The sequence below is a fragment of the Tachypleus tridentatus genome, chromosome 12 (assembly GCF_004210375.1).
Source record: "Tachypleus tridentatus isolate NWPU-2018 chromosome 12, ASM421037v1, whole genome shotgun sequence".
Classification (NCBI taxonomy): domain Eukaryota; kingdom Metazoa; phylum Arthropoda; class Merostomata; order Xiphosura; family Limulidae; genus Tachypleus; species Tachypleus tridentatus.
Window position 1 is genome coordinate 67,693,541 of NC_134836.1, and position 18,569 is coordinate 67,712,109.

Below are 18,569 nucleotides of genomic sequence, written 5' to 3' on the forward strand. Positions count from 1 at the left end.
GTGACGTGGGCGCGTATAACAAAACATGATGGGAGACTATATTTGGGAGCTGATTCGTGAAAGTGATTTACATTACAGTCGCAAATGTCGAAAAATTACTTACTTCTAAACATTTTTGTATAACTTTAGTATAAATATATGTAAATCTTGATTCATATGTTGTTTTATTCAAACCATATGTAAATGAAAATGTGCAAATTTTCCAATTTTTACATAGAAAATAAGTTAATTTCTAAATTTCATTATCCAGGTCACAAAAGCAAAGTTTGAAGAGAATAGTGATCATTCTCTGTACTTTTACAACATAATCAATTAAGAAATAACACATACTGTCCAGGAACAAATCTGTGTTACATAATGTAATCAGTCCTTTTTATTTTAAATATTCATAATCCGTGATGACGAGAAAACCCACTTGTAGTGAAAAATATATATGTAAAAACGGCTGGTATGGGTAGAGAAAGCACTATGCAGAGGAGCGAACAACGTTTAAACCTTCTTTGGTCATTGTCAGGTTTTTTTTTGTGAACCTGACGATGACTGAAGAAGGTCGAAACGTTGTTCTCTCCTCTACATAGTGCTTTCTCTATCCATACCAGCCGTTTTTACATACACATTTAAATACTCATAGTTCTAAAATACTGGTATACAATTTATTCATTGAGATCAAATATCTAAACAAGATTTCTTGGCTTAAAAAAGTGTAAAGCAATCAACTTATGCTTCAGGTGTCTTATCGTATTACTTAAGCATAAAATGTAGTAACACATCACCAGATAAAGTTCTCAAAATAAAACCACTAAACTTTATAACAAAAGAAAATTTTAAATTACTTTAAGGCCATAACAGACCTAGTTAAGTTGATGAGTTCTGGTGTTGAACAAAAGGCTTCCTGTACACCAATTTCTATTTAACGCAATACACGAACAGCAAATAACCACTTACTTCTTCAAGTCTGTTCCTACACATCCACACTTGAAGAAGAATACAAATTAAAACTACTCTTTATTTTTCAAGAAATGATCGATTTCTCTTTTAACCTATTATCAAGTGCTGGAGTTTACTACTGTCAATGGCTACTCTTTCCATTAGCCAATAAGTCAATCACCCGGTTAGAAAAAACAAAAGTTTCTTTGTTTAAAGTTATGCACAAAACTACACAACTGGCTATCTGTGCTCTGCCCAGCACGAATACCGAAACCATGCTCCTGGACTTGTCTGTCCGTAGGCGTACCGCTGTGTCAATGGGAGGCAAAACAAAGAAAAACTGTCTAAACTGAAGCTTCACCAGTATTTTGCCCCACTGTCTTCAGATTATAGCAGAAAGAATCAGATTAACAAATAATCTTGTAAACCTCAAAAAGATCATCTCTTACTAAATAAAGACCAAAGAGAATGCAACCAGTCGGCATCACCCGCCACCTACTGCTTCACTTAACTCAACAAAGAGACTGTCTGTGACTTTAATAACGCACCCAATTAGTTGTTTATAAAATGTCCACTTGTGTCTTTGACACAACTTAAAACTGGGTGGCTTACATACTCAGTAATTTATTGATAACATAGTAACAGTAACAGGTTCACCACTGGACTGAATGGTTCGTTCACAAACAAACTACCTCACTCACTTTTGGTTGTTTTTTTTAATAAAGTCTAGTTTTCTTTATACTCCGCAAAAATTAAATATATTGCGTTATTCATTATGACGAGAAACCCACTTGAAGTAAAAATGTATTCTCAAGACGGTTGGCAAGGGTATTAAAGTAAAGTAAAGTACAGAACAACGTTTCGACCTTCTTAGGTCATCTTTAAGTTAACCTCAGCCATCTTATAGAATTAAAAAAAAATCTACCAGGTATGTTATTAAAACATCACCAGAAAGACGTTTCTCATAGCCTATTTAGGAATTTCTAATTTTATTTTAAGCAAAATCCGTAATTTTCTATAGTTCTGTAAATTCTCCATCTTATCTATCGATTTTAAACCACATACATGTATGATATTTATCCTTGATTTTTTAATTCATGTCTTTAGTAAGCCACCTAGGTTTAACCTTCCTTATTACACTTTTTTCTTTTTAAGGACACACATATTTTGAATTAAAACCATCTTATAAAAAAATCGAAAACTTTTAATTCTTTATTCATGCTAATTAATGAAATACCTTATTTCGTGGCCTCAGATTTGGTTTTATTAAAATATGGAATTAAAGTTTAATTCATCTTTACTTCAACGTAATAAAAAAACAAACCAATTTATGCAATGATCACTCTTCCCCAATATGTTCCAACTTTAATTCTTATAATCACATCGTAATTAATGTAGCCTAGCATGGCCTGGTGGCTAAGGTGCTGGAATCACCATTTGAAGGTTGCGGATTTGAATCCCTGCCACTAAAAATGCTTGCACTTTCAGCTAAGGGGCATTATAATGTGACAGTGAATCCTATTGGATTGGTAACAAAAGTAGCCAGCAGGTGGTTATGGGATGTATTGAGTAGCTGCTTTCCCTCTAGGCATACACTGCTAAATTAGAGAAAACTAACGCAGATAGCCCTCGTGTAGCTTTGTCAGAAACTCAAAATAAATCAAAATTATTGCAACATCTCTAGTTGGCTTTCCCATCATTTGGTATAGGAAACCACACTGAATTACTTCAAGCTTCCCATTGGCTCAGTGGTATGTCTGCAGGCTCGTAGAGCTAAACACCGGGTTTCAATGTTGTGATGGGAATGGCACAGATATCACTTTTGTATACTTTTGTACTTAGCTATAAACAAACAATCACTTCAAGAACCTCAAAATACGCCTTTCACTAGGTGACTCATATAGTTCTTTTAAGATTTCATATTCATTTTAGAGTAATCAAACATATATAAAAAACTAATATAAGGAATAAAGAAAAAATAAATTCATTTCAGCAACAGGATAACAAATAACACCTCAGGGTAAACTTGTTTGTTGTAAATCACAAAGATACACAATAGGCTGTCAGTGCTCTGTCCACCAGGGGTATCGAAATCGGTTTCTAGCAGACATAACTGCTGTGCCACTAGGGGATCCAGACCACAAGATATATAGTAGAAAACTACAAATATATATATATATATATTACTTTGGAAGTTAGCTCCATAATTACGACCCACATAGTAGTGGTAATACATTGTCCACCAAACCTGATCACTAAAATTAGGGGTTCGATTCCCCTCGGCAGACTCAGCAAATAGCTTGATGTGGCTTTGCTATAAGAAAACACATACGCCTAATCACTCTTCTCTTATTTCGTGCTTTCAATATGGCGTATTATGTTAACCCTTTCTTCTTTTCATTGTTTAGTACTAACTTCAGTTGATTAGCTGCTTTGCAACTATCACTATAAAGTATACCTAGCATAATAGAACCGTTATTATAGTAGTTGTTTAGTTGGCAAGGAAAGGTATATTTATATCAGTGTTACTTAATGATATCTATACAATATTCTACTTCAATAAGAGACCATAACATAAATTACGTGTCTAACAAGATTTTCTTTCATATAACTATCTTAATTCACTGCAGCTTATATATTGAGAATATATTATAGTTATAGGAATAAATACATTTATTGTTATGCAAGTGTATTAAATTATAATTACGCATCTTACTGTTTTATGAATTTTTTGAAGTGTTGTTTTATGGTTGATGTTAGGATAATTTGCTATTACGCACTAGATACTGACTCATTTTTCGAGAAAGGCTGATTACTGCTTGTAAACATATCTGGAAGCTTTCTTTGTAGCGAAGAAATTCGTCAGAAACACAAGGCTGTAAACAAGAATCTGCTGTATGATATAGCTATTCAGCAAGTCAAATAGCCAGCTTACTTCACTTAATGTGCTACCGTGGAACAAATAATGGGTGCAAGGCAAACAGAACTGACCAACTGTCGTGATGCATAAGAACTCTCAGACAGTAAATCTTATTGTCCCTTGTTCTCTGCCAACACATCAATATCTATTAATATTTAATTGTAAAAGTTCAGTAATTTATGAATTTAAACATGATTGTAGTTTGAATTTTCGATCTGAACAGTACTCTATATACGCGCGAGCCATTGTTAGAGGCCCCCAAAATTCAAATACAGTTGTCTCTCATTTTGAACTAATAATCAGAGAAAATACAGCTATACAGTGGCACTCACTACTATAAAGGTTTTGGCCAGCTAGTTGAACTAAATAACAGGATTGGCTGTTACTTTTATAAAGTGTCAACAGTTGAAAGTTTCAAAACGTATTCAGCAGCATAAGGTATCTCGATATTCAGTGTGTTCGATTCGCAGCCCGAGATGCTAACCACTGCATCACGCCTGGTACGAACTAAAACAGCTCACTTGAGTCACAACAAACAAAAATATTTTATGTCAACTACAGAGTTTAAAGCAATAAGTAATTCCCCTGTACTTATGTGATTAAAAACTAAAATATTCTTTACACGAAACAATTCCCCATTTTGTTATTGGATTAAATCTTCTAAAATATGTGAAATATATTGTTTGAATACTATCTTTAGCTTCTTACTTTAAAGTCTAGAATGTTCTTACGATTGAACATTTACCTAATCCCTTGTTCACTGTTAAGTCTCTGTCACATTCCGTGTCCGAGGGTTCCAGAGAGTCATGAACAACCGAGGACGATACTACATGTACAGGACTATATATATAGTCATGGGTGTAATCACTCCTACAAAATAAATCCATTATTTATTCATATGGATCATATGGCATATCCGTAAACTATATTTAATAAAACACTTAAAATGTAATTGAAATAACAACTATTTTCACAGCTTTCAGTTCATAATTTATAAACCTTGAAAGTAATGTATTTAATAAATGATCCATCACATGGAAATTATCTTATTTCTGTGAAGTACTTTATTTTTAATAAATGTTATGTGTGTATCATACAAATTTATACAGTTAAAAATAAACATATTAAGAAATTTGCTGCCTCATAATAAATTATGCAAACTCATATGATACAAGATAATCTGATTTTGAAACGTAATTGTCTGTGACCTACCGGTGTGTCACGCGATCCATAACATATGTAGCACATATCAGCTAACATGTTAAGTACGTAGAATTTAAATACTAAAAGCTATAGTAATTTTAGGTACAAATAATTTGTATGAAATATGAATACTACTAACATAACTCTTCCATTACCTTACTTCATAACTTGACGTTGATCCTTCAAAAAAACTGTTGGGATATATACAGTGATCCTGGATTTTGGGTCTGATGGATTTTCGTGGTTGCTCATAGCCATCAAGATGATTGGTGATGCTTTCTATTGACCAGTACATAAAACAGTGCTAATGCACTTCAGTTTATTACAAAATAAGCGTTAAACTACGTATTAATTTCTATAATTAAGATATTTACAAGTGATGCAGCCAAAAAAACAAACAATAAAAGAACCATAATGCTGAAATATAAAAGTCATTGTTAAGTTATGTCTCTCAGTGGCTCAACTGTAAATCTGAATCCTTATAACATTAAAAACTGGGTTTTCGTATAGCATAGATAGCCAACTGTGTAGGTTTGTGTCTCGCGGAGGCAAACCAAATATAATAAGAAAAATAATTCGGGTTAAAATTACTAAATATATATAAACATAACGTACAGTTTTAAAATGGGCAAAAATAGAACAGCATCTTTCAAAATTAACATTCTTCAAATACGCATGTGTCTTATAACATCTTTATTAGATGGTACAACTGTTGTTAAGCTATCACAGCATTTGTATTCGGTTTTTTTTTATCTAAGTAGAAGCAGTGCAGAAAAAATGCTATTCTTTGCTTTATCATTTTATCATGTTCGACTTGTTTTAATGCAAGTTGGAGGATTTTGGAGGTGTAAATGTGTTTGAACAATATCTTCATGAGCACATACAAAACTTATAACAATCTTACATTCAAAGGTATTCTAGTATCTTGTTCAATGATCCATTCGTAGTTTTATGTTTTATTTATAATGTCGTTGATATTATGTCGAATTTTCAGCTTCTGGGTTTGAAATAGTCTTTTCTGCTTTATGTGTAATGGATTTACCTGTATACATTTATTTTAATATCAACGTTTGTTTCAGTTTAATGCATGTGATGTATAATGTTAAATTAAATTGTTCTAGTCCTACCCGTTATCTAAATTTGTAGAAGATTCTCGAGAGTAAGAATCGGCAATGTACGATGTTTGTAAAACGCTAGAGGCTGCCAGTGTTATTGCCAGTTGCATTTTCGAGAAACGTGCCTATAGATTATAAATCGACGCCCCATGAGACAGTAAGATTATTGCTGGTTTGCTACAGTCATTATACTATAAATTATTAACTGTTTAACTGGAAAACTAAAGATATTTGATTAGGAACGTTTATAGATTTCGAACATTACGAGATATTCAACTTCAGGAGAATTAACTCCAGACGTTAGTATTTCTTCGAAAGTATCGCATAACTTCAGCAGAACGAGCGAGTGAAGAACAGATTTAGCTACTATTCCAGTCTAGTGAAGTGTATCTGTGTATCAATATAAAAGTAAGTTGTGCCTCGTGGACCTCGATCGTTGATAAAATATTCAGTTCCAGACCAAATATAAGACTAAGTATTGTTTGTGGGTTTATATATTTTTGTATATAAATCATTATTTGTAATAACCTTTATTATAAATTGTATTGTTGTTTGTATATTAAAATACATTTGTGTTAAAAACGAAAACTGTGTGTGTCAATCTTATCGATAAATATTATAAAATTGATATACATTGACATTCAATAAACTTCTAAATTAAAATGTCCAGTTATTTGAAATAGTAATACATAATTTACAGCACATAATAAATCAGAGACTAGTCCGAAATAAATTATAATACGTAACACCTAGAATTGCATTTCGTTTTAAATTTTTCACAGTAATTCTTAATAAGTGTATTTTCATCTCTGAGCACCGAATATTTTCCGAACACAAAATGCAAAATTATTATACTCCTGTTAGAATACACAAGTTAATATGAAATGAACCTCAGACGTCTTTTTCAAAAGACTATAAAGTCTCGTACCAATGACCACAGATTTAAGTTTCTGCCTTTTTAAATACAGTGCCATAACAGTAAAAAAAAGTTTGGAAAAATTACAAATGTTTTTTTTTAAATCCTATTAGTTACTTAACGAAATTCATTAAACTCTCATTTAAAATCTTTAATGAACTGATAATGAAGATTGTGAGAAATAAGATGAATATGTATATTACAGTGACGTTCTGTAAGTTTTCTCGTTTCGTCACCTTAAGAGTTTAATTTTGCATTAGAACCTTTAACAAGCTTGCTTTTAGTTATCATTATCTGTATGTTAAATGTCCACAGTAGGGATATATACACTTTTGTAGCAGCTTTAATGTTCGCACCTGTTCCACCAACACAACAAACTAAAACTACAGTTAGATACAGACGAAACAAGTAATTCTTTCTCTCCTTTATAACGTGCAGATTTGGATAGTCTGAGCTATGTAGTTATAACGTCACAAGCTGAACGACTTACCACAATCTGAACTCACGCCACTTCCTTCTCTGGGTTCTGAGGTTTGGTCAAGTAAAGCTTTGCATCTAGTTCTTCTCTAAAATATACGTAAAAGTAGGTAAAATGCTGAAATATGCTGAAACGTTTGAGATTATCAAAATATACATTTCATGTGAATAGTTAGAGCAGCTGTTCTGAGTCATGCCGCCAAACGTGGATCGACCTCAGGAAATGGGGTCGGGGTACAGACAATAAAAGGAACCACAAGGTGCAGAAAACTTAGGGATGAGTGATATCATAAGTAGATAGATACCAGAGGGCATGTTATGATAGGCAGATAGTGTTACTAAGGTTTATAGACGGATGGCTTTATTAAGGTTCTATAGATGGACAATGTTACCTGAGTTCTGGAATACTGTTATTATAGTGGAATGTTGTTACTAGTGTTTCTATAAGCATTACTAGGTTATTATATACGTTTAGCAAAGATGGATAGTCTTGTATAGTGGGATAGAGATTTATACTTACGTTTATGTATTTATTACATAGGTTTTACAAAGGCACATGTGTTTCTGTAAGTGAATAGTCTCACAAGGCATAATACTTGCGTTTCCGTTTCCCTTCATAAGTAAAACATTAAACACATTTTACAAAGGCAGACAACATTATTAAAGTCAGTGTTTGTGTATATGTTTCACAAAGGTGGACTGTATTACTAAAGAAAGTACTTGTATAAATGGATGGCCCCTGGGACCGACCTCGTAACAATTTTGTGCTTGTCATAGTTTTCGTGTTGTGACTGTTCAATTGGTAAGCGCATGTTTACGACATTTGACAGATAATCAGTATCAGAATGCTCTCATACTCAGTTTTTATCAGTACGTCTTAACGTGTGTTAAGTAATCTTAACCAACTTATTGACATATAATAGTTCAACAAAATTTTCCTTGCTAGTCAACAAATGCAATGACATAGCTTTTGACACATAACAATATATTGATTTTATAACCTTAAATAAATCGCTGAGCAGTTTATCAGAAAATGGTATCACGTTACTTACATTATGTTTTCCATATAGGATTTCTGTGCGTTACATTGTTTAATAAACTCAATTATACAACAAAGAGAAGATTGTATTTTATCTTATCTTGAAAAAGTATACATTGCATGAAGCAATAAATAACAAATTAGAACTCTACCGGTTGTGGAACATCGTAGTTATTTTCATGCCCTCTGGTGGAAGATCGAACAAGACTACGAGATCCTGGGGCACCCTCTCGTGGCATTATTTCACGAGGAAAGACTGGAACGCGAGTTGTGGCGTATGGAGAAGGAAAGTAAGCTGACTCACTTGTATCACCGTACTGTTTTTCAAGATCTGCCATTGCAATTATATCACCCTTGGTGTCTTCTAAGCTCCGACGACCTTAATTGAAGTAGTGGAAAAAAACATGGTTGTAACAGTAAAAAATATATAAATGCAGAGGTTAAATATGTTATATTAAAACCATTTCGAGTCCTCACCACGTGCACTCGTGCTCTGTCTGATAACAGTACGTTTTAGTGACAGCCCTGCAGCATAATTTCCATTACAATAGAATATGTTGTAAGGTTGTCATAACAAAAGTACGTTTCTGTGTTTTCTTTTGGCAAAGCCACATCGGTAAAACCGATCGGAAACAAAACTCTGATTTTAGCATTGTAAATCTGTAGACTTACCGCAATACCGGCAGGGAACGTGTGACAACATAAATATTTGGAATTTCAGATTGTAGGCAATGATTAAAAAAGTTCATAGTCTGGAAATTTTACAGTGGATATAGCATAAGTAAAGAATAGTTATACATCAAGCATTTGTTTTAGATAACAATCTCTTTACTGTGTGTTCCTTAATGTGTCATTTTTATGAAATTACAAGATTTGAAAGAGTTGTTTAATCGTAAGAAATAAGCATTTTTACTGACACCAGAAAAGTAATCCAATTTTGATTATAGAGACTACAGTTTCTCATCATAAATTATGTATTAAAGTATCACAATTTACTATGTAACTGTAAACAGCCCCCCGCTAGTACAGTGGTATGTCTCCAAATTTACAACGCTAAAATCAGGGGTTCGATTCTCCTCGGTGGGCTCAGCAGATAGCCCGATGTGGTTTTGCTATAAGAAAAACACACACAAGTAACTGTAAATAATCTCAAATTTTTCCAGAATAACTTATTGTTGACAGTTGATTGATTGATTTAGTGTTTTATGGCACAAAGCAGCGAGGCTATCTGCGCCAGACATTCGGTAAAAATGTAAAAAAAAAAATAAATGTAGTAATAGACATAAATGGAAATGAAGGTAAAACAAAAAAGTATAAAACCAATGTTGACACCTAGTCTACAATGTTAAGATAGAAGGCAGAGTATAAGAAGTTGTAAGGTATTTACTCTAGCAAAAAGGTAATGATCATAACCCGCCAGGAAGACTAACAGGTAAGTTCAAGAACCACCGTCAATCACCTGAAGTTGTCCTTTCCAGTCCTGGTTACGGGTTATGTGTCATAGCAGCTATTATCAAAATGTAAAAGAATAAAAGTTTTAAAAGACACTCCGCAAAATCGTAATAATGAGTAGCCAAATGTCCAGTAAAAAGATAAAAGGCAAGTAAATGGAGTAAAATTTGTAAAAGTAATTGAAGATAAAAGCAAAACGGCAATTAAAACAAAAAATGGCGTAAAAAACCAATGTTGACATCTAGTCAACAAAGTTGTAAAGAACTACCTGTAGCAGAATGGTAATGATCATAACCCGCCAGGAAGACTAACAGGTAAGTATAAAAACCACCGTCAGTCACCTGAAGTTGGTCTTTCCAGTCCTGGTTCCGGGTTTATGAGTCAATATGGCTAGTACTAAAAAGTAGTAAAAGTGTGAAATGATATGCAGCAAAAGTATAATAACAACTCGCCAGGACGACTAACGAGTAGTTCAAACGGATAGTTCAAACAGTAGCGTTAGTCACCTGAAGTTGGCCTTTCCAGTCCTGGTGTCGAGTTATTTAATGTTCTGGCCATTGTCCAATGTCAAATTGAAGGAGAGAGATTAAAACTGTAAAAAAGGAACCACAATTAAAAAGGTGTAATGAATAAATATGCAACACTTAAATGAGATTAAAAGATTAATGGCCATTAAAAAATTAAAAACATTATCAAGGTGGACAGAGTCACCATCACCAATAACTCTGTCCAATGTTACAGACTGACCCTGGGAAAAAAATATGTATAAAAATATTGCCGTCGTTGAGAATTGTAACGATGGCCAGAAAGCAAAACGTGGCTGATAGTGATTTGAGTGTTACACAAACTACACATTGGTGCATCAGTTCCAGATAAAAGAAAATGATGAGTTAAAAAACTGTGACCAATGCGTAGCCTAGTGAGAACAACTTCCTCCTTCCGAACTTTACGGAAGCTAGATGGCCAAAGTCCAATTTTGGGTTCGATTTGAAAAAGTTTGTTGTCACGTTGCTCACTCCAAGTGGACTGCCAGCTGGCACGGAGCCGAGTTTTGAAGACAACACCATAGTCCATGTACGGAATAGGCATAGGAGTGATGGTGCTGAAGCAGACATATTTAGCTGCCATGTCTGCAAGCTCGTTCCCGCGAATACCAACATGGCCTGGTATCCAGAAAAACTGGATTGAAGTAGCTGCTAATGAGAAATGGGCCAGTCGGTTTCGAATATCAGCGAAAATAGTATGTGAGCTAACGTGTAGCGATTCCAAGGCAAGTATAGAACTAAGCGAATCAGTATAAATAGAACAGTTGGAGTACTGCTCAGCTGCAATATGATCCAGGGCAAGAGATATGGCATACAGTTCAGCAGTGAACACAGAAGCTGTAGAAGGGATTCTGCACGCAACTACTGACCCATAGCAAACCATAGCAGAGCCCACTGAATTACCTGATTTGGAACCATCTGAATAAATGGGAACTGAATGATTGTTTGAAAGATATTCATTGAATAAAAGACGGTACTTCCAATCTGGAGTATCTGCCTTTTTTTAGGTGACTGAAAAAAAGGTCACATTTGGGGACTGTAATAAGCCATGGTGGGATGGGCCAACCTGTGGAATCTGCAATGTTATCCAAGGACAGACCCAATTCATCCAATTGCGCCCGGATGCAAAGGCCAAACGGAACAATGACAGATCGTCTGTTCTGAAAAAGTACTGCCCACCGAGGAAGAAAAACACATTTCCAGGTGGGATGCTTTGGTAAGGAATGAAGTTTCGAAGTATATTGTAAAGATAGTTGCAAACGGCGAAGGTGTAGAGAAGGTTCATGAGATTCAATGTATATACTTTGAACTGGAGAGGTACGGAAAGCCCTAGTGCAGAGTCGAAGTCCTTGGTGATGAATGGGGTCCAGCATCTTTAAGGTCGAGGGTCTGGCAGAGCCATAGACCATTGATCCATAATCGAGTTTCGATCTAATAAGAGCACGATATACCTTTAACATTGAACAGCGATCTGCCCCCAACTGGTAGAAGAGAGAACACGGAGGATGTTCAGTGCTCTTGTGCATTTGACCCGAAGCTGCTTTAAGTGTGGTATAAAGGTCAGTTTACGATCAAAGATAAGCCCCAAGAACTTGGTCTCCGGGACCACTGGCAGCAAAACTTCACCGATATGAAGTTCAGGATCATGGTGAATACCCCGTCGACGGCAAAAGTGCATGCATACAGTTTTGGAGAGAGAGAAATTAAAGCCGTTCGCCAGAGTCCACTTCCGTACACAATTGAGGGCGGTTTGTAGTTGCCGCTCAATATATCTCATGTTTGACGACTGACATGAGATGTGAAAGTCGTCGACATACAGCCCATTCGCAACAGTGAGAGGGAGTTGTTCAGTGATGGCATTTATCTTTATACTGAAGAGTGTAACACTCAATACACAGCCTTGAGGGACTCCAAGTTCCTGTACAAAAGAATGGGAAAGTGTCGAACCCACACGAACTTGGAATCTCCTGTCCATTAAAATTTTTTTAATAAACATGGGTAGATGGCCACGTAACCCATATGTATGGAGATCTCGCGAAACGCCATACCTCCATGTTGTGTCGTAAGCCTTCTCTATGTCAAAGAATATTGATACAAGATGTTGGCGGTTGAGAAAGGCTTCTCTGATAGATGTTTCAAGACGAATTAGGTGGTCTGTGGTGGAGTGCTGTCAACGGAACCCACAATGGGTGGGCGAGAGGAGGTTGTTTGATTCAAGGAACTAAACAAAACGAGCATTAACCATCCTTTCTAATGTCTTACAGAGACAGCTCGTCAAAGCAATTGGACGGTAGTTTGAAGGAATCTTGGGATCTTTCCCTGGCTTAGAGAAAGGTAAAATAATAGCTTGGCGCCAGGCATCAGGAGAAACATTCTCCTGCCAGATCCGGTTGAAAACAATCAGAAGAACATCAAGAGAAGCAGGAGATAGATGGTGCAGCATGTCATAATGAATATCATCAGGTCCAACAGACGTACTGGCAGACCGATGAAGGGCCATTTTTTAGTTCCACCAGGGTAAAGGGACAATTATAGTCAAAGAAACAGTCAGTTCGAAAGGAAAGAGGTGATCGCTCTGCCCGAGTCTTGATGGCCAGGAAGGTGGAGGAACAAACAGAAGTGCTAGATACCCGGCAAAAGCTTTCACCTAGAGTGTTAGCGATGTTCCAAACATCAGTCACCTCCTGACCATCAGAGAGTAAGATCGAGAGGGGGAATAGAATTGTAGTGTCCACTAACCTTTCGAATCCTGTCCCATATGATCTTGGAACTGGTGGTAGAAGATATGCTGGTTGTGAACTTAATCCAAGATTCCTTCTAGCTTTGACGTCTTACCCACCTAGCATGTGCACGGGCCCGTTGGAAAGCAACCCGGTTTGAAAGTGTGGGATATCTACGAAAAGTATCCCAGGCCCGCTTTTGAGCCTTCCGTGCTAAGTGGCAAGCAGGATTCCACCACGGACGAGAATATCGTGGAAAACGTGTCGAGGTTTTAGAAATACACTGAGCAGCTGCATGTGTAATACAGTCAGTTACCGCTGCTACACAGTCGTCTATTGATGGCTGATTTACGATGACAGGATCAAGTTCTGCGAGAGCAGTGAAAGTGAACCAGTCTGCCTGATCCAGCTTCCGCCGGGGCACGCGGGTAGGGTGGCATCGACCACGGCCAGTCTCTCTCAAAAGGATCGAAAAATGATCACTGCCTAGTGGATTACTGTCAACCCTCCATGAAAAATGGGAGAATAATGAAGGGGAGCAAACTGAGAGATCAATAGCGGTAAAGGACTGACTGGGTGCATGAAAGTAAGTGGAAGAACCAGTATTGAAAAGAGAAAGATTGTGATCAGAGAGCATCCGCTCTACAGATCGGCCCCTCCCATCAATAATAGCACTTCCCCAGAGGGGATGATGTCCATTATAATCCCGTAGGATTAGAAATGGAGATGACAATTGTTCAACGAGAGCATCAAGATTTGATTGATCATATGTCTCTCCAGGGGACAGGTACAGAGAACAAACAGTGATGGTATGACCCAAGGAAACACGGATGGCTTCAGCCTCCAAGGGTGTGTTGAGTGACAAAGACAGGGTGGGCACGTGTTGATCAACCAACAGTGCCACCCCTCCATGTACTCGACCATCACACAACCTGTCATTTCTGTACAGAGAAAACTGCCGAATGGAGACAGTATCAGCATTTTGAGAAATGTTTCTTGTAAAGAAAGACAAACAGGATGGTAGGAAGCAATCAGCGTTTTGATATCATCCAGATTAGAACGTAAACCTCGACAGTTCCATTGTATCAAGGTGGCCATTTTTAAGACGGGTAGGTGAAGTGGCTGGAGAACCCTTCGGTTTACGACCACGTCTTTTTTCTTTACTGTCTTTAGTCGGAAGAGGTCTATCAACCTCCATGGATCCTGCTCTGGGTCGGGTGGGCAGGTTTTGTTATTGGAAGGGAATCCAGTGACTGAGGACGCGAACGAATAATTGTTTTGTCTCTTGTGGTGGGAGAAAAAGATGTATCAGAAGAAATGCCTGTATTTGAAACTGAAGGACGTGGATCTTGAGGTTTGTTGGAAGGTATGGGAGGAACAAAGATGGGTGTGGAAGTCGATTCATCAACCTTTTTAACCACGGAGGTCAAAAGGCTTTTCATTTGTTTTGAAAACGATTCTCTTGGAGGCACAGAGAGATCTGTCTGCACTCCCACTGTAGTTGTGGAATGAAGTGCAGCAGCATATGTCCGAGATGGAGTTGTGGACAGCAATTACCGAGCCTCAGGATAACTAATGATATGTGTCGTTTTCAAACGCTGCACCTCTTTTTTCCTCCAACCATTTTGGGCAAGAATGAAAGTAAGAGGGGTGAGAACCATTGCAGTTTACGCAATGTGGGTTCATGTCACAATCATAGGCATCGTGGTCCTTGCCTCCACAACAAGCACATGTCAGGGAACCACGACAAGATGTTTTTGAGTGGCCGAATCTCTGACATTGGAAACATCGAAGAGGGTTTGGTACGTATGGCCGAACCCTGCAAATGAGATAACCTGCCTTGATGGTGGCAGGTGCACGTGGTGAAGTAAATGTTAAAACGAGGGTATTTGTTGGCAGTGTAATTCCATCTTTGCGAGTGGAGATGCGCCTCACTGCAGAAACTCCTTGAGTGGAGAGACCAGCGAGAATCTCTGACTCGGGAACGTTCTTCAAATCCCTTTCAACAATAACTCCTCGTGAAGAATTCAAGGTAGCATGGGGCGTAACCTCAATAGGTATATCCCCAACTGCCTTTGAATTCAAGAGGAGTTCACTGTGTTGGGATGTGGATGTTTCAACCAATATGTCACCAGATCGAAGTTTCTTTACTGATTTTGGAGAGCCAGCAAGTCCCTCTAGTCCCTTTTGAATAAAAAAAGGGGACATTTGCCCTAAAGGTTTTTCCGAAAGAAAATGTAATATAAGAAAATGAGGTACGTGTGTTACTGATGTTGAAGATTGCTTGAGTATTCAAGACGTGGTCGCTTACCCATTGACTGTTTTTTTACAATTTTATTTAAATTTTTTAGAGAATCCATAGGAAAAAGAAAAAATTTCGGTACCCACTGACCCCACCCACCATGGAGCCCTACAAGGGGACGCACTACAAAGTCACGCAAGGACAATGCAGCAACGCCAGGGTTTCGTGAGCACTATACCCAAACACCAGCATCAGGCACAATGTCCACAACACCTGTTGAGAACTTCCAACACTGGTACTTGGTTGACTCTAGCCCAAGTGGACCAGCCGATTGATCCAAGGGGGGGGGCACCCAAAGGCCGCCCATCTACAGGAATTCGAGGCCAAAGTGGTGTGTTAGGGTTGGACCCCTCAACCACCAGGATCCTCTCCTCCCCTTCACAGGTCGCCACGCACGGCAAACACGTGGGTGGATGTTTAGATCCCAGAGAAGGTAACCAGATAGAACAAAACCTTCCCTGGGAGGTCCCCTCACCACGTACAGGAATCCACACCGAGGGGTATTGTTGACAGATTAAAGTTCTTCCAACTACAGTTAGCTATAAAAAGCTATTCAAATTTTTATGGATTATTTAGAAGTGTTATATTAAGGTATATAATGTGACCACTGCAAATGAAAATTGGATTACTTTAAATGCAGTTCGCTATATTTTTTGTTTGTTTGTGGGTGCCTTTGAACTTTTATGTTATAGCAAAGGAGTTTCTGCTGCCAGAATGGCTTTATTAAGCTCTTTGAATAGAATATTAACTACCACTACTAACACTATCTTATAAAAATTACACTGACAATCTTAACTATTATCGTACTAATTCAGCCTATGACTAGCAGGACCAAACTTGGCAAACATAATCGTGGTTGTCCGAGAGATGTCTTGATCTATATGGCTTATCCCATCGACCCCTACCATCACAGGCTTATAAATGGAGCCAAATGCTCAAGGAAGGTAACCAAAGCATGATAAGTGGCCTAATAGTTGGTTTACAGGGTCACTGAGCCAGAACCTGGTATTAGATTTTGTCTCACTGCTTCCGTCGAGATCTGGGGTATCATTATAAGGTTTGTGTGTATGACTGTGTCTTTAAGCAGATAAGCCATCACATGGTTTTGAGGGTAAAAGGGCCAAAATTAGACGATAGACTTGGAGAGACGCAGAAAATTTGCTTATCAATACTGATTAGCGCCCTTGCAACGAAGATAATCAAGAAAGGCTAAAACGCACAAGAACGATTTGAGAAATATAAGATATTAAAATATACCCTCGTAGACGTTGGAAGATGTTGAAGTTCGACGACGACAGACAACAAAGAAAACGGCTAGAGTTGTAGCGATTAGAACAACAGCAGCACAGCATACTGGAACAATTATATATAGGCTTCGGTACCTGCTCCTTGGACTAGAATCGCCTGGGGGAACCACAGTAGCTGTGAAAAGATATAAGAATGAAGAGTTTAGATCAAGTGAAATCTAGTTTAGAGCAGAAATTATATATTTAATACAATTTATACTATGGCAGATAACTTACAGATTTTGTAAATATACAAAGCACTAATATTTTCGAAAAAAAACTCTGTAGCCATTGTTTCATTCTTGTTTTGTGAACTGTAGTTTGATAGTTAAAGTATTAGATATTGGAAAAAAATAGTTTGATAGTTAACTTTAAAACTTTTAACAATTTTCGTTCTTTAAATACACGTTACAGGACGATTTTTTTTTCCTCCGGCGAAAGTAATAAGCATGCCTTTACAAGATGTGTTCGAACATAACAAAACGTTCGTTACGTTTGAAAGAAACCTGTCCAGTCGATAATATTGTGTCAAGTACGAACAGGATGAAAACTGTTTAGAGTTGCTTTGTGTTGGGTTCCGTGTTAGGACACAATCACAGTTTATTTACGCAAGTTCGTACTTACGGACACAAACGTAATCTATATAGGCAAGGTTGTATCTAAAGGCATAAACACAACTTCTTTATGCCAGGTTATAATTTAGAGCACACACACAATTAACAGAGTTCAAAAGACGAGTCAGTTCGGTATCATTACAGAAAAACTGAAGGATTCAAATGCAAACGAAATAAAATTATAGACAAATGATTTAAAAATGTTTTAGCTTACCACCAGATAGCGTCAGAGTCGCTACCCTATATTCCTTTTCTACAACGCTTACGCTATTAACGGCACTCATTAGAACAGAATACCACGTTCCAGGTTTCAGGTCAGTGATAGCCACTATCTGCTGCTCAGGATAGAGCTTTGTACCTATCACTGTCCATTCTCTTTGACCTTGAATCTTATATTGAAGCTGAAAGTATTGTATTGGGCAACCGCCGTCTCTCCAACTGTCCAAGTTAAACGTAATAGTTGTGGAATTAAAAGAGATGAGGTCGTACTGTGATGGCGCCACAGGAGCTATAAAAATTCGAAGGTGTATTACAAATTTATTTTGGTGTGGAGAGTAGAACTTATTTAAAATTTAAATTGAAAATCACAATGAAAAGCATGTTCCCATTAAACCTGAAGTTAAAACTATAAAATTGTAAATGATTAGTAGATGGTCATGGTTACAAACGACATACGCACACATACACAGCGTAATATCATACAAAGTTTTGAGTACACACGAACCTTATATCAATTCATTACCCACAAGTAAATTCTATTTTTGATTTAGGCGACACAGAAAAATTTTAAGAGAGTAGTTTTGTGACAGAAGAAGCAGAAAAGTATGCAATATTGTTATAATATAGATTCATTGCTTTCTGAAAGTTAAATCATCAGCTTTATTATAAATACAAATCGTTTTAATTTTCTCCTGCAAAATATTCAGTACTACCTATAAATGACCCACCTGTCTTTGTAACTTTTACTTACCACTTTTCTTAAAATAGAGCTTAAAAATTATTTTTTTTAATGATGGTTCGTATAACGATTATGATTAAACTTGAGGAAAAATG

At 36.9% G+C, this 18,569-nt stretch overlaps 1 protein-coding gene across 9 annotated transcripts in view; it reads right to left on the minus strand.

Annotated features, from left to right (window-relative positions):
* Positions 1-18,569, minus strand: part of LOC143233469 (cell adhesion molecule Dscam1-like) — a 134,570-nt gene that overhangs the window by 10,964 nt on the left and 105,037 nt on the right. For 3 of the 9 annotated variants that reach the window (XM_076469729.1, XM_076469727.1, XM_076469726.1), the window contains exons 20-25: positions 17,731-18,024; positions 16,874-17,038; positions 8,750-8,976; positions 7,572-7,647; positions 5,206-5,329; positions 4,593-4,717 (exon numbers count right to left, since the gene is read on the minus strand). In XM_076469729.1, the coding sequence (XP_076325844.1) occupies positions 4,593-4,717; positions 5,206-5,329; positions 7,572-7,647; positions 8,750-8,976; positions 16,874-17,038; positions 17,731-18,024 (1,011 nt within the window). Of the gene's footprint in view, positions 1-4,555; positions 4,718-5,205; positions 5,330-7,571; positions 7,648-8,749; positions 8,977-16,873; positions 17,039-17,730; positions 18,025-18,569 lie in introns of those variants that run through there. The other 6 variants (XM_076469728.1, XM_076469731.1, XR_013018184.1 and 3 more) reach the window with 6 other exon arrangements.